The 15,600-nt window shown below is 44.7% G+C and overlaps 1 protein-coding gene and 1 pseudogene across 11 annotated transcripts in view; both read left to right on the top strand.

The window, feature by feature from the left end:
* The window catches only part of GRK4 (G protein-coupled receptor kinase 4), a 57,954-nt gene that overhangs the window by 12,666 nt on the left and 29,688 nt on the right, over positions 1-15,600 (top strand). For 9 of the 11 annotated variants that reach the window (XM_019711513.3, XM_019711516.3, XM_019711518.3 and 6 more), the window contains 3 exons: positions 2,239-2,351; positions 6,049-6,126; positions 13,869-13,975. In XM_019711513.3, the coding sequence (XP_019567072.2) occupies positions 2,239-2,351; positions 6,049-6,126; positions 13,869-13,975 (298 nt within the window). The remainder of the gene's footprint in view (positions 1-2,238; positions 2,352-6,048; positions 6,127-13,868; positions 13,976-15,600) is intronic. The other 2 variants (XM_074320501.2, XM_019711514.3) reach the window with 1 other exon arrangement.
* LOC148759338 (tubulin alpha-1A chain-like) lies at positions 7,734-9,339 on the top strand (annotated as a pseudogene).

Below are 15,600 nucleotides of genomic sequence, written 5' to 3'. Positions count from 1 at the left end.
CCATGTGGAGTGCTAGAGCCACAGAACATGCAGAAGAAGCAATCACAGAACGCGATAGTATTCTTAGAAATTCAAAATACGATTAATGAATAAACATTGTGGGATGGGCTGGGTAATGCTTTGTATGTGCATAAAAGCATGGTGTTGATCTGGATAATAGGAGAGCTCCTAAAACGAATGGCAGAGAGCAAACAGAAAGTACAAGACAATGATGAGATCGAGAAAGATCCGGGAAGTCAAATATTTGTCTAATAGGAATTCAGAGGGGAAGTCCAGGTAAAGTAGAGGTGAGGGAGATACAGATATCTGGCCTTTCCTTTTGAACTTAATATATATAAAATAAATATATAATTTTTATTTTATACATACACACACACACACACAATTTTTCCCAGGCCAAACATCTAAAGACTCTACTGAATTCTCTTTTCTTCTGGTTCAGTTTTCCTCTGTTCTTTTTGGTTTGTTTTTACCTGCTGCTTTTTTCCCTATATCTAGAGATCTGAGATTGTTTATTCAGGTTTATGTAAGGGCTGCATTTGTTCATTCAGCGTTCAGCATGGCTTTCCTTTGTGGTTGCAGAGTTCTGTTTTCTTGGATGTCCTCTCTCCTGAATGCGTTTCTGGCTGGGGGGGACGGGGTGTACCAATGGGGTGCCATCCAGACAGGGCATGTGTTCCAGCAGCCACACACAGAATTGCTTCTAGTTCCTGTAGCTGTGCTCTGCTTCTCCGTCGGGGGTCCCAGGGTCTGTCCTGGCAGACACCCACTTTCTGTGAAACGGCTTCAGCCTGAGGGAGAAGCCCCTTGGCCAGATGTAGATAGTATCAGGCCCAGGAAAGTCTCCCGTTGCCCAGGAGTGTGGGTGTGGGGGGGCTGCCTGAGGGGCCCCGTTTACCTCTGGGTTTCAGCTGAGGTTCTTCAACTCCAGCCCCATCAGCTGGCTCCCTTCCAGGTTATCCTCAGATTTCTGACTCCCGAGGTACCCTGTATTCTTTTCCATGTTAGGGTTTCATTCCTTCTGTTGGGGTTTTGTTTTTGTTTTACTTTTTGCTCATTTCAGTAGGAGTCTGGGAGAGAAGGTAGGCAGACCTTTATGCTCCATCTGTTATCCTCACCTGGAAACTGGGAACATTTCTGAACCTTTGACTTTGGGAGGAAAGTATTCAACATTCTCAGCTTTTAAGAAACATCACTTTTTGACTGCCTTATGTCTCTTGTTTTTTAAGTGCAGTCCATGAGTATCCCTAAAATAAAATGTGGCAGCAAAAGTGGACAAAGTGGGTGTTAGAACTTCTGCAAGCCTGTGGCCGATGTTTGTTGAAACAAGCAGTTGTGCACTGGCACCATTGTTTTACCCAAATGTTTATTTATGCCCTTCCCTGTACTTGTCTGCGTGCAAGCTCCGTGATTCAGCACAGAATCATTTAGCTAGCGTTCTAGAGTGAGACTGATTTGGCATTAATAAACCCTTTAATTGGAGAAATTTGATGTAGCTTGCTTACTTTCATGTAATTCTTCAGCTTTAGAGCCACCTTATGCGTGTACCTGAGCATAATTATGTTCAAGTTCAGAGTCATTGCTAAAAGAGCAGCTGATTTTCTTGCTCAAGATAAAATAACCTATTTTGAACATGTTTGTTTCATATTCCTCTTGACACTCTGACCACATGTTAGTGCCTTGCTCCCAAAACAATATCTGTTTGGGGTAAGTTAAGGTAAGGTATACAACATAACATTCTACTGAAAAGAAAAAAAAATACAGAGCAGTTAAAAATCATCAAGTGTATGTAATATTTGCAGCTTGTGAATGTGTAGCAAGGTAGCAGAATGGAAAAGAGTTGTTAAAAATCTGAGTGCGTTCTTGCGGAGTATTTCACATACGTGTAATTCGTGCCAAACACAGTCTCTTCCTCCACTGTGATCGTGACTGCTCGGTTCCCTAGGGAGTACTGTTCCCTCTGAGTTTCCTTTCAGAGTGGACCAGCCACCTTTCCAGTCAGGCTTCATACACTTTTCTTTATCAGTTCTTCCAGCTATTTTTGGCTCTTCTTAGGTATTTTTCATATTCATGATAACCCCGTCTAAATTGGTAAGCAAAACAGTCGTTTAAAAAAAAATACTGCATATGCTATTTTTAACTTTCATAGTATCAGGTGAAAACAGTAAGGTTCAGAAAAGCACTTTCTGAATTGTGACGATTACATTTGTTTGTTTCTTACCCCCTGTCTTCACACAGAAAGGGATTATAGCAGTCTCTGCGACAAGCAGCCCATAGGAAGACTTCTCTTCCGGCAATTCTGTGATACAAAACATGACCTAAAGAGGCGCATCGAGTTCCTGGATGCAGTGGTAAGGCTTTATATCGCTGTTGATCACCTAATGTAGTGCTCTTGAAAATGAAAACTAAGGTGAGGTCTAAGTAAATTAGACCGCGGCAGTGACGCGGGAGTGGGTACACTAGTTGTCCTGAAGCCATGTTGCTGTCTTGGCTCGGAGTCCCTGTGGCCTGAAGTGCTAGCTCGTATAGGATTACCTGTCAGTGTGGGAGAATCACATGCACTTACGGAATCACTTTGAAACTGCTGCTTTAGTTTGTGCGACAGTTGAACACCTAAGAGTATCTGCTTATTGGCAGCTGCCTAAAAAGGATCCTTCCTGCTTTCATGGAGCAGACACTATAAACGTCAAACACTTTAAACCAGAAGCATATAGAAGGAATAAAGTTAGTATGAGAAGGCCAGTCACATTGAATGGAATTTACGATGATTTATAACATTTTCTAACGTTCTCATGTATCCTGTTTGATATTTGCTGTGATTTTTCTTATAGGGAAAGAAATTCTCTGTTTCTGCATCTTTATACCTCTCGCAAGTGTAGAAGTTTCAAAACTTGAAATTCAGAAGCAACGTAACAGTAGAAAATTGGTAGAATTTAACAGAAAAATTCTCTCTTAGTTATTGTACCGAGATTATGACACTTCCTTTCTCCATCTTGGCCTGCCCTTGTTATAGCAGCAGTGTATTGACTACTTATTATATGCAAAGTATTACGTCATTGAGTGTTCATTTTTTTTCCTCTGACACAGCTTTTTAAAAATATGTATTTGTAATGTATTCTTTCAGAAGAACATTTGGGGCTCCTGCCTATTTTGTTGGTTGCTTCCTACTCCCTGGAGCTCCCCCAGCCCTTTCTTTCCTGGTACCATAACTAGAATGAGACAAGGCTTTGAGAGTAGGCAGTTAGTTTTTTAAAGCTAGAACTGTAGGGGGTGGAGAATGCCTGCTCAGTCCTGGGTAGCCGGTGGTGTGTCTATGTATTGGGTTCTATTTGCCATGTTGCTATGTTGGAAGAACTTAGGGACCTACAGTTCTTTATTTTAAAAGGTCTGAGCTGCGTTGTTAAAACTATCTTTTAGGTTTAAATCTGATATTGTCGTGATACCTGTGAATTACTAGATGACAGCCAATTGACCGCAGTGACAGGTTTTGTTTTGCTTCTTGACGTAGCTGTGTGGGTTACTGAGTAACACCTGGTTGTGCCATTTGTGCGTATGTGCTCCAGGTTCTCTGAGCTTCCTGGGTGGAGAGATTGCATCTTACTCATTTCCTCTCGTGGCACCTGGCATGGTTGTTTGCTCTGTTTCCTGCTCGCTGTTTGTTGAATGAATGAATGGCATCGCCATCAGTCAGGGTTCAATGAGGGAAACACAATCATTGGGAGATGGATATTAAGAGATTTATTGAAAGGATTTGGCTTACATGATTGTGAGGTCTGATTAGGGAAGTCAGAAATCTGTAGGGCCGACCATCAGGAAGAGCAGGATGGAACTCTCCACAAATGGGGTGAAGCTGCTGTTCTCAGGCAGAAATTTCTTCAAGGAAGCCTCCGCTCTGCCTGTAAGGCCTCTTAGGGGATTGACTCAGGCCTGTCCAGATGATGTAGGATAATCTCCTTACCCAAAGTCAGCTTCAATCATGTGATGTAGACTTTACTCACATCTACAAACCCTCACAGCCACAGCTACATTTGTGTTTGTTGTGAGCGGGACGTGGCTGTCACAGTGGCCGTCTCACACGTTGGTGTCTTTCCACAACGTCAGACTTTATTAGAATAAAGCCGTGCATCCAGCCCTGCTGACTTGGTTTCCCACGGGCATTAGCCGAGGCTCTGGCGGGAGGACAGCCTCCAATAGCCCAGGGAGAGCGGTTCCACACAGGAGGGTCACACAGGTTTGCAGGCAACAGGGTGAGGCGAGGCGAACTGAGTCTAGGAAAGAAGGATGAGAGAGTCCGGAGTCCATCGAGAGTCCTCCGGTGCTGGGGTGCGGAGCGTCGGGCGGCAGGCTGGGCTGGTGACACGGTCAGGAGGCCAGGCTTCAAGCGCCCCGTCTGGGACGAGTGCAGGTGCGCTGTTACTGAGCGAGGAGCCGTCAGTGAGCTCTGATCTTTTATGCTCGAGACTGAGTGCGGTGCCCCCACCTGCAGTCCCTGAGAGCGTCCAGGTGGTCACACTCCACCCTGCATCTGGAACTATCTGGTCAGGACGTTCACTGCCGTTCAGGGGGTGCGGGGGCACGCCTGTCACTCTGGGACTGACATAGCTGTTGGAATGACTAGCGTCCATTCTGTGTTCATAAGTCATGCTCTGTACATTGACTGACTGGAGGTTGTTGCCTGCCAAGTTGGCACATCAACACAGACCATGTCAGAGGGGGCATCTGAGATCTTGCCCCTCGGAACATGTCATCAGTTTGGCTCAAATAAACTCTTATTAAAAAAAAAAAAAGACCAGCGCAGAATCACAGTGCTTTCTTTTCCATGAACTGGGTGCCTGCCATGTGGTTTCCAGAAGTCCCAGAACTTAAGTTTAAGGGTTCTTTATGCCAACAGTGTGCTGGTAATTATCATGGTGGCTGCAGTGCCCTTGGACACAGACTGTGAAGCTAGTTCTGACCGGGTGCTCAGCCGCCGGCCTCGGCCCCTGGGCCCGGCCTGGGAAGGATACAGAATGCAGTGCGAGGCTGGGCTCCCACCCACAGGACTTTCTCGTAGAGAACTTTTAACGTGCGCAGTAAATCCACTTCCTCTGGTCTTCATGTGCTCGCTTCTCGCTTCCCCTACTCGTGAAACCAGAGGCTTCGTGGAGGCCTCTCGTGCCTGGGTCACCGTGTCTGTGACATTGTGGAGGAGCTTCTTGAAATCCTTGTATCTAGGCTTTTGTGATCTCTCTTCTGGTTTTCTTTTTCTTTTCTTTCCATTTCTTCTTCCTTGCTTCCCCTTTATAGATGTTTAGCTATTTGAGGCTTCCTATGTGTTCTGGCCTGTGTGGTATTGTCCACTCTTGTGGTCTGTCACCTGACGCCTGTGATGGGTGCCCCCCCCCCCCCCCAGGCAGCACCAGCAGTGACTTCCTGGGCGTGCTCCACCCTCTCGGGAACTTCTGCGGGGCTGCTGTCTCGAGCCGCCCAAGCTGTTCTAGCCCATTTTGGGGGCCACTTTCCATCGCTGAAAATATAAGACAGCATCATGGATGTGTTGTTCTACTACGTTGTCAACCCTTTCAAAAAACTGGCTTCCCCCCTCATAATTGTTGACTGGCCAAATAATTCTCCAGGGAATCCACCAAAAGTAAATGGTTTATTCGAGAAAAGAAAAAAAGAAACAGAACCACCAAGGAGTGTGAGTACACTCACTGGCCTGTCTCCCGTCCGGCCACCCACGTGGAAAAAGGTCCAGAGCCCAACATGGCTTCCCCCTTTTATTCGCATCCCTTCCCCGGAAGTTACCACAGAAAGTCAAGACTAGAGAGTTAACTAGGGGCCCAGCTCCACCCATAGCCCCCCCAGCTCTATGGCTAAGCATCTTAAAATGTCAGTTCACTTTTATCATAACTATTAGTTTCCCAAAGAAGAGCTGCAGACACTTGATCAGTAGAGCTGCTCTCTGGTTCTAGGGAAACAAGTCTATTCTGTAAGGCAGAGAATTGGAAACATTGCGAGGCCAGTGAAGAGGCGTAACTAACACTTTTCCCTGTCGTCTGCAATCAGGCCGAGTATGAAGTGGCCGCTGATGAAGAGCGAAGAGCTTCTGGAGAGTTGGTTCTAGACACGTTCTTCAGTAATGAGGTGTGTTCTGTTTTCTGGATATAGAAACTTGTGACTAACTTACCTAAGTAAGTGGAGCGCATAGCTGCTTTTACCTAATCGGATAAGCTGTAACAAGCGTGTTCAAACCTTCAGTTTCTTACAAATGTTCCTCTTCTGCATTTTGTTTTGATTCGGTGAGGAAATTAACAATTGAATCTCTTAGAAAATTGATTCAAAGAATTTAAAAGTTTCTATGTTTTCTCAAACAGAATATAGAATTAGAGAATTTTACTTGCCTCTCTTGGACTGAAAATAATATTTTTCTCCTACAAGCTTTTTGATTCACTAGGTTCTTGCAGTTTAGTCCCTGCAATCAGAGCTGTAACTTGCTGCGCTGTATCTGACCTCCTTTTTGTAGTCTGTTAGAAGTGCAAGCCTGGGCAGTTCCCTCCATTATAGGGTTGGAGGAGAACAGTGACAGCTAACATTTAGTGAATGCTGCTTTAAGCCTTGTGCATCTAATTAATAATTTAATGTGCACAACAAACCTAGGAAGTAGGCACATTATTATGTTGATTTTCATAGGATAAGACTGAAAATCAGAGCGGTTACATGACTTGCCAAAGATCACACAGCTAGTCAGTGCTGGAGCCAGGAATTAAATATGTAAAGATTAGAGTCGGGGAATAGTGTGAGAATGAGGCCAAAGTATTCAGATTTTGAGCCTAGCTAACTGAAGATGCCAGCACCATCAAGTAGGGGAAACTCATTGGTACAGAAGATGGAGTGCCAGAGGGAAAGGCCAGTGGACTGTGGGCACAAAGATTACGCACGGCCAGTGGGCAGCAGAGGTAGGCCAGACCCGCAGAGGTTTGACTCCAAAGCCTCCATACCATGGCTCAAGAGATCATTCTTTTCAAGCATGGCTGTTACAACATCTGCGTTATTTGTAGGTGCCCCCAGGACACTTAATTGGAAAAAGTGGAAGAGAAGTTTCGTTTATCTAGTTTTTAAAATCTTTTTTTGTTAACTCCTTTTTCCTTCTTCACCTTTTCTGAAGAAACACTCACATAGCAAGGAAGGTTGTCAAGCAGAAAGACGTAATTTAAAGAGGAACCGTGGCGGATGCAGCGAGGTAGAAGGAGAAGGGAGAGGCAGGCACCCGTGTCTGACTCAGCGATGGTGCGAGGTGTGTGCGCTGCCTGAAGGTGGTGCTGCTGGAAAGCTTTGTTTTTCCCTTTTCTTACCATCAACTGGGGAAACTACACTTGTGCTTTACTTCAGAAGAAATAGTAATGGGTCAAATCATCATTGTAGTTTTTCTTGTCTTTTCTTAAAAAAAAAAAAAATCTTTCTTTTGCATATTGAAAAGGGAACTCCTTTACTCAAATTTTAACAATCCACAATACCTGAAAGCACGTAAGAGTAAGGCCAGACTGTGTGTATTCAATCTTGCGTTTTTTTATTCTTTTAGAAGGGTAAAGCCCTTTATCCTCAGTCATTCTTAGTTTTATTTTCAGGATTCCCAAATACTGAAATTCAGCCAAAAGTGGTTTACATTAAAAAAATAATAATAATCATGACCAAAACCAAGTGTGATTTATCCCGGGAATGCAAAATTGGTCCAGCATCTGATAATCAATTCATATAATACATCATATTAATACAGGTCAAAAAAACCCCACCAATGTTCTCTTACATGGACCGCCTAAGAGGCGTGCTGTAAGAAGCAGCAGCCTCTTCCTCTCAGCCATCGGCCCGGCAGCCGCAAAGCAGCGACTATGCGTGAGTGCATCTCCGTCCACGTTGGCCAGGCTGGTGTCCAGATCGGCAATCCCTGCTGGGAGCTCCACTGCCTGGAACATGGCATCCAGCCTGATGGCCAGATGCCAGGTGACAAGACCATTGGAGGAGGAGATGACTCCTTCAACACCTCCTTCAGTGAGACAGGCACTGGCAAGCATGTGCCCAGGGCAGTGTTGGTAGATATTGGAACCCACAGTCATTGATGAAGTTTGCACTGGCACCTACCGCCAGCCCTTCCACCCCGAGCAGCTCACCTCAGGCAAGGAAGATGCTGCCAATAAGTATACCCGGGGGCACGACACCGTTGGCAAGGAGACCATTGGCTTTGTCTTGGACCGAGTTCGGAAACTGCCAACCGGTGCACAGGGCTTCAGGGCTTCCTGGTTTTCCGCAGCTTTGGCGGGGGAGCTGGTTCTGGGACACCTCCTGCTGATGGAACGCCTCTCTGTCGGTTATGGCAAGAAATCCAAGCTGGAGTTCTCCGTTTACCCAGCCCCCCGGGTTTCCACCGCTGCAGTTGAGCCCTACAACTCCATCCTCACCACCCACACCACCCTGGAGCACTCTGACTGTGCCTTCGTTGGTGACAATGAGGCCATCTACGACATCTGTCATAGAAACCTCGATATTGAGCTCCCAACCTACACTAACTTGAATAGCTTGATAGGTCAAATTATGTCCTCCATCACCGCTTCCCTCAGATTTGATGGAGCCCTGAATGTTGACCTGACCGAATTCCAGACCAACCTGGTGCCCTATCCCCGCACTGGCTTCCCTCTGGCCACACATGCCCATCATCGCTGCTGAGAAAGCCTCCCACGAGCAGCTTTCTGTAGCAGAGATCACCGATGCGTGCTTTGAGCCAGCCAACCAGATGGGAAATGTGACCCTCGCCACGGTAAATACATGGCTTGCTGCCTGTTGTACCAGGGTGACGTGGTTCCCAAAGATGTCAATGCCGCCATTGCCACCATCAAGACCAAGCGTACCATCCAGTTTGTGGACTGGTGCCCTACTGGCTTCAAAGTTGGCATTAATTACCAGCCTCCCACTGTGGTACCTGGTGGAGACCTGGCCAAAGCACAGTGAGCTGTGTGCCTGCTGAGCAGCACCACAGCTATTGCTGAGGCCTGGGCACGCCTGGGCCACAAGTCTGACCTGATGTATGCCAAGCGTGCCTTTGTTCACTGGTACGTGGGTGAGGGCATGGAGGAAGGGGCGTTCTCTGAGGCCTGACATGGCTGCCCTTGAGAAGGAGTCTGAGGAGGTTGGTGTGGATTCTGTTGAAGGAGAGGGGGAGGAAGGAGAGGAATACTAAAGTTAATGTCACAAAGGTGCTGCTTTTACACAGAAGCTTATTCTGTTTTAAACATTGAAAAGCTGTGGTCTGATCAGTTCATTTGTATGCAGCAGTATATACTCTCATACAATTACTGGCCTATGCTTTAAAACACGACGCTTTGTTACAGACCTAACCTGTCCATTTCTCTGATGGGTTTGAATAAGGTATTCCCTGTCTTAAATGAAAAAAAAACACACCAAACAAACAAAAAACTCCCACCACATGATCATCTTATTAGAGGCAAGAAAAGCATATGACAAAACCCAAAGACTTTCATAATAAAAGCACCCAACAAATTAGGAATGGAATGGAACTTACTCAACCTGATAAAAGACATACACGAAACACTCACTGCTGACGACATACTTAAATGTGGAAGGTCGGATGCTTTCATCTTACGACCAGAAACAAGACAAGGCTGTTTGCTCTCGTCACTTCTGTTTGGCATTCTAGTCAGGGCAATTAGGCAAGAAAAATAAATAAAAGGTATCTGGATTGAAAAGGAAGAAGTAGAACCGTCTCTTGGCAGATAACACGATCTTGTTGTCTTAGTTCATTTAGGAGGCTATAACAAACTGCACCGCCTTGGTAGCTTATAAACCACAGACATTTATTGCTCACAGTTCTGCAGGCTGGGAAGCCTTAGGATTGGGGTGCCAACAGGGTTGCCTTCTGGGGGCACGCTCTTCCTGCTGTGTGCTCACATGGGGAAGGAGTAATGGCTCCTCTTTTGTAGGCACTAATCTCATTCCTGGGGCTCCGTCCTTGTGAGCTGAGCGCCTCTCAGAGCCCCTACATCCTAATATTGTCACTTCGGGGGTAGGATTTCACCATATGAATTTGGGGGGAGACACATTCGGACCATAGTACTTGTATATAGAAAATCCTGATGGATCCATACATACCTTGGGGGAAGAAAGTGCTAGAGGTAATAAGTGAGTTCATCAAGGTGCAGGCCCTACGAGCACTACCCAAACTTCAGGTGTATTTCTATACACTAGCACTTCAAGTCCAAAGATGAAATTAAGAAAGCAATTCTATTACAGAAGCGTCAAAAAGAATAAAATAGTTGGGAGTAAATGTAACAAAAGAAGTAAAGACTTAAATATGCCGAAAAACTTCAGAACACCATTGAAAGAAATTAACTTAAGTAAGTGGAAAGACATCGCTTGTTCATGGATTAGAGAACTTAATATTGTTAAGATGACAGGACCCCCCAAATTGATGCAGAGTCGTCATAACCCCTAGCCAAATCCCTGCTCTTTTTGCAGAATTAACATGCTGATCTTAGAATTCATGTGCATACTCAATGGACTGGAATTTGAGATAGTGTGGTCCTGACATAGGGCAGTCGTATGGGTCAATCGAATAGAGAGTGTGGAAACAAATTCACACGTTTATAGTCAAGTAACTTACAACAAAGGTGCCAGAACAACTCAGTGGGCAAAGAATAGTCTTTCAGTACGTGGTGCTGGGACAACTGGATGTGCACACGCAAAAGAATGAAGCTGGACCTCTACCTCACACATTTCAGACGGGTCAAACAGTTAAATATAAGAGCCAGAACTATAAAACTCTCAGAGGCAATCTCTAAAGTGTAAAGCTTAGGTGTAACTCTTCAGTGTAAATCTTTGTGACCTTGGTTTAGACAGTGGTTTCTTAGGTATGACATCAAAGGGACAGTAACAAAAGAAAAAACTGGGTTTCATCAAAATTAAAAATGTTGTGCTTTAAAGAATGCTATAAAGGAAGTGGAAAGACAGCTTACAGCATGGGAGAAAACAGCTGCAACCCAGCACCTGGTTTGGGCCTGGAATCCAGGATATATAAAGAATTTTTACAATCCAGTGATAAAAAGACAACCCGATTTTTAAAAAATAGTTAAATATGTGTATTTTTTAACACATGAAAATAAGAATGTTTATGCAAAATTAATCTACCTCTCCCTCCCCAACAGTGGTCCAAAACTTGAAAAACAAGGCACTGAGTCATTTGGTAAATTTGCCCTGGCAACTACCTATTCTGAAAAGTAATTCTTGTTCCTTACTTGAAAGCCCCCGCAGAAGTCTGTTCCACCATCGTTATGCTCAGAGCACCAGGCTGGTCATGCTGTACCTTAGCTTGCACACCTTAGCTTGCACACCTTAGCTTGCCTTAGCTCACCTCACATCTCTGTTCATGGAGGGTTACAAGCATTGCATTTCTTTTTTGTGGGAATGAATTTTGATTCATACAAATTTCTATTAACAAGTTCCTGAAAAAAGGATCTCTACTTGGAGTTAATCATCAGTTTTATAGAATTAACCTGCAGTTCAGCTTCATAAAATTAAGAGCTTTGGAGGGGAAATAATGAAAGCTAGTTCTTAAAAATACATATTTTTGAGACAGTTTTGGGTTTTAATGGCTTTATCTTCTGTGAAAATTTTGTCATTTTTCTGTTGGCTCCTATGCCTGGAACAATGTATTTGTGGAATAAACGAATGAACAGATGTCTTTTCCAAAATGGTAAAATGAACGGACCCATCTTACCCTTGCCGTGTAGAAAGAAACTGGTCTTGGAAGTCCCGAGGGCCTGGTTCAGTCTTGGCTCTTCCACTCTTTGCTGCGGGCAACGGAACGTTCTGTAGCCTCCTGAGCCACATCTGCTTGCGCGGTAGAAAGGTTTGATGACACAGTGTGCATGTGGAACGGCCTCACTTGTCTTAGGTAGTTTAAGTGGCAGCTATTAATCATTGTAAATTATAACAGTATTGTTGTCTTGGGGAGAAATGTGAGCTTTGTCTTGGTGTATTTCTACTAACAGTTCAGCTTCTTCGATGAACTAGCCGCTCTGATTTATAGAAAACACCAAGTTTAGCTGTGGTAACTGGGCTGTACCACAGTGAGAAATCACTCCAGAATGCACTTCTCATTTCTAATGACAAATTAAATGTACAGTTGAGCGTGATCGGGGTTTGTTTTTCAATAAAGCTGAACAATAGTTTTAGGATGGGTTTTCTTTTTCCAGAATTCTCTGGATGAGGGTTAAGGGAATGGGAAACTGACACGTAGGGACGTATTAGTGAGAATATAAAATGGTAGAGCCTTTTTGTAGGGCATTTTTGTATCAACATTTAAATATCAACATTTAAAATGTGTGTATCCTTTGAGCAAGTAGTTGTAGGAATCGTTCCTATGAAAACACATTTGTACAGAGATGTCCATGGCAGTGGTGTTTGCCCTGGAGAAAACTGGCAGCTAGAATGTTTAGTGGGGGCAGATCAACCCAGACTCTGGAAAACCAGGCTGTCATTAAAGAAAATACAGTAGCTCTCTAGTGTCAGCACATACTTAAAAACCTATATAAAACAAGCATACAAACTATACGGATGGCCCCAGCTTACAGCGGTTTGATTTACGAGTTTTTGACTTTACAATGGTGTGACAGCAATATGCATTTAATAGAAACCGTTCTTCGGGTTTTGATGTTTTCCCGGGCTGGTGACATGCAGACTGAGTGATCCTCCTGCGTTGCCGTGTGATCACGAGGGCAAACAACCAATACTCTCCAGTGTGCTGTGTTGCCAGCATCTTTTGGGTAGTGTGCTTTGTATTTCCGCATCCCATCATGTCTACAAATGCCCGTCTGTGTCTCCTGCTTCTGGGGAGAAGAGGAAGGCAGTTACTCTCGAGGTGCAACTCAAGATCATTGCCCAACTGTGGGCTCATGTCCATGTCCTGAGCACGTTTAAGGTCGGCGAGGCTGAGCTGTGAGGTTTGGTAGGTCAGATGTAGTCAGTGCATTTTCGACCTATGATATTTTCAACTTAGGATGGGTTTGCTGGGACGTAACCCCATTGTAAGTTGAGGAGCATCTGTACATAATTTTTATTCCATTTATATGTGGAAAAAGTATGTATTCCTGAAGATTTGCAGGTGTGTGTGTTTGCGTTTTTAATTGTAAGAAAAATATACCATAAAATTTGTCATCTTAACCATTTGTAGGTGTCCAGCTTAGTGGCACTAAATACACTCACTGTGTTGTACATCCATCCACGCCGTCATCTCCAGAACTTCATCTTACAAAACGGAAACTCTGTCCCCATGACAACAACCCACCATCCCCACCCCAGTCCCTGGCACCCACCGTTCTTTCTGTCTCTGAATCTAAGTGCTCTGGGGATGTTATATAAGTGGAATCACACAGAATTTGTCCTTTTGTGTCTGGCTTATTTCAAGTGGCGTATTATCCTCCAGGTCCATCCCTGTTGTAGCAGGTGTCAGGATTTCTTTCCTTCTTAAGGCTGAAGAATATATTCCATTGAACGGATGGACTACATTTAGTTTATCCATTCATCTGATGATGTGCACTTGGGCTGCTCCCACCTTTGGCTGTTGTGAGTCGTGCTGCTGTGAACTTGGGGGTACAGTATCTCTTGGAGACCCTGTTTCCCTGTGTTGATGTGCACAGGGAAAGATAGACAACACTGAACCCCGGAAAATGATACGGGGCTGAGTGAAGGTGGGGCTTTGACCTGTTATTTCATGCACTTTCTGTTTTGTTTCTTTCCAATAAACATTAGGCGTTGTTCACAGCTGGTAAACTACAGAATCACTAACTGTTCTGTGTTTGGTTTGTGCCACATGCATGCAGGGTTTGGTGGTTCTTTTACCAGAAGTGCCTCCACGTGTGCTGAGAGAATGTAAACTGAGGCTGAAGGAGGAAGACCCTCCCAAAGAAGCCTTCGAGGCCTGCGTGAGGTGAGTGGTCCGCCCAGCCTGCGTCTGTGTAGCTCAGACATTTGTAACATAACTAAAGAGCCGTAATCACTGGCACTGTTTGATCTCGAATAACTTTAATTTTACTGTTATGATTAAGGTTTAATTATAGATACATTTGAAGGAATTTTAGATTAGAAATAAAAAGAACTCGATACTTGTTTGATGATAATTGTTTAAATAATGTCAATTATTTAAATTATAACATGATATCTATGGGTTAATTCCTATGTCTTTTCCACAACAAATAGAGGTGATTTTGAATTTTACTTAGAGAAAGTAAATTAAAACTAGTTAGGGTTTCTTTTTTGATAGCTACTAATTATAAGCAATATTTTTTGTTATCGTTGTTGCTTTTACTGTGCATGTTACATGATTCCCTTTCTGGTGTGCAGCCTGGGTGGGGCCCATGGGGGCTTCTCGGCATGACATAGTTCTTATCTGAGGCCTTTCCGAGTCAGGATGGTGGCTTTCTCTAGGGAGAGACAGATAAGGCGCAGTCATTACACACCCACAAGTGACACACTGGGTGGCTCCCATCGTGGACCGCTTGGCTGGCTCCGGGCCCTCTCTGCTTGTGTCTAGTGTGAAGAGGTTCCCGTAACATGGTTTCTTAGATCCAGGCACTTGCTGAAAACTTCTTTTCTCCAGACCTTTGCCACATGGACAGGAAAGTTCTCAGCAGAACACTTTGGCTAAATTCAGCTTCCTTACGTACACAGGAAGAAAGAATGGTTTCTGAAGTGACCTGGTCCAAAACATTAGTCCTTTGTATGTTTGTGCAAGCCGTTGGCATCACTTGGTCACTCGTTGAGCTGATGTCTGTTGAGGCCCACCCTGGGTCAGGACCTGGATGGTCCTGAGGCTGCCGCAACAAAGCCCCACAAATCAGGCGGCATCAAACGACAGGCAGGGATGGTCTCAGGGTCTGGCATCTGCAAGTCTGAAGTCAAGGTGGCAGCAGGTGATACGGTCGCAGAACGGCCAGGAGGGGGCCTTCCTGCCTCTTCCAGGTCCCTGTGGTGGCTGGTTTTCCTCAGTTGTCCTTAGCTTGTAGCTGCAGCATTTCAGTCTGCGTCTGTCGTCACATGGCCGTCTGCGTGCCTCTAGCTCTGTTTCCTCCTCTTAGAGGGACACTGGTCATATTGGAATGGGGCCCACCTTGCTCCACATGACCTCATCTTAACCAATTCCATCTGCAGTGACCCTGTTTCCGAATAAGGTCCCGTTTACAGGTGCAGGGCTAGGCCTTCGCATCTCTTTGGGGGGATGCATTTCAACCCATAATAGTTTCCTTCTATGAGTTGAGGTTATAGCAGAGAACCAAACAAAAATGAAAGCCTGCTGGCTTGAGTTTATATTCTTTCATGCCTTACGAAAATATATGCCACAGCCTTGGTCTATTTACTCCTTTTGGAAAACATTTAAGTACTTACCACGTGCCTGTCATTGATCTGGGGTCTGGGAATAAAGTGATAAGCAACAGTGACTAGGCCCATTACCCTCAGGGAACTTATAACCAAGTGGATGGCAGAGAAACCTGTATTAGTTTCCTGTTGGCTGCTGTAACAGATGGCCACAAATGTGGTCTAAAGCAACACACATTT

This window comes from Rhinolophus sinicus, chromosome 1 (assembly GCF_057876585.1).
Source record: "Rhinolophus sinicus isolate RSI-liver-muscle chromosome 1, RSI-T2T, whole genome shotgun sequence".
NCBI classification, from domain to species: Eukaryota; Metazoa; Chordata; class Mammalia; order Chiroptera; family Rhinolophidae; genus Rhinolophus; species Rhinolophus sinicus.
This window is presented reverse-complemented; position numbering and strand designations above follow the sequence as displayed.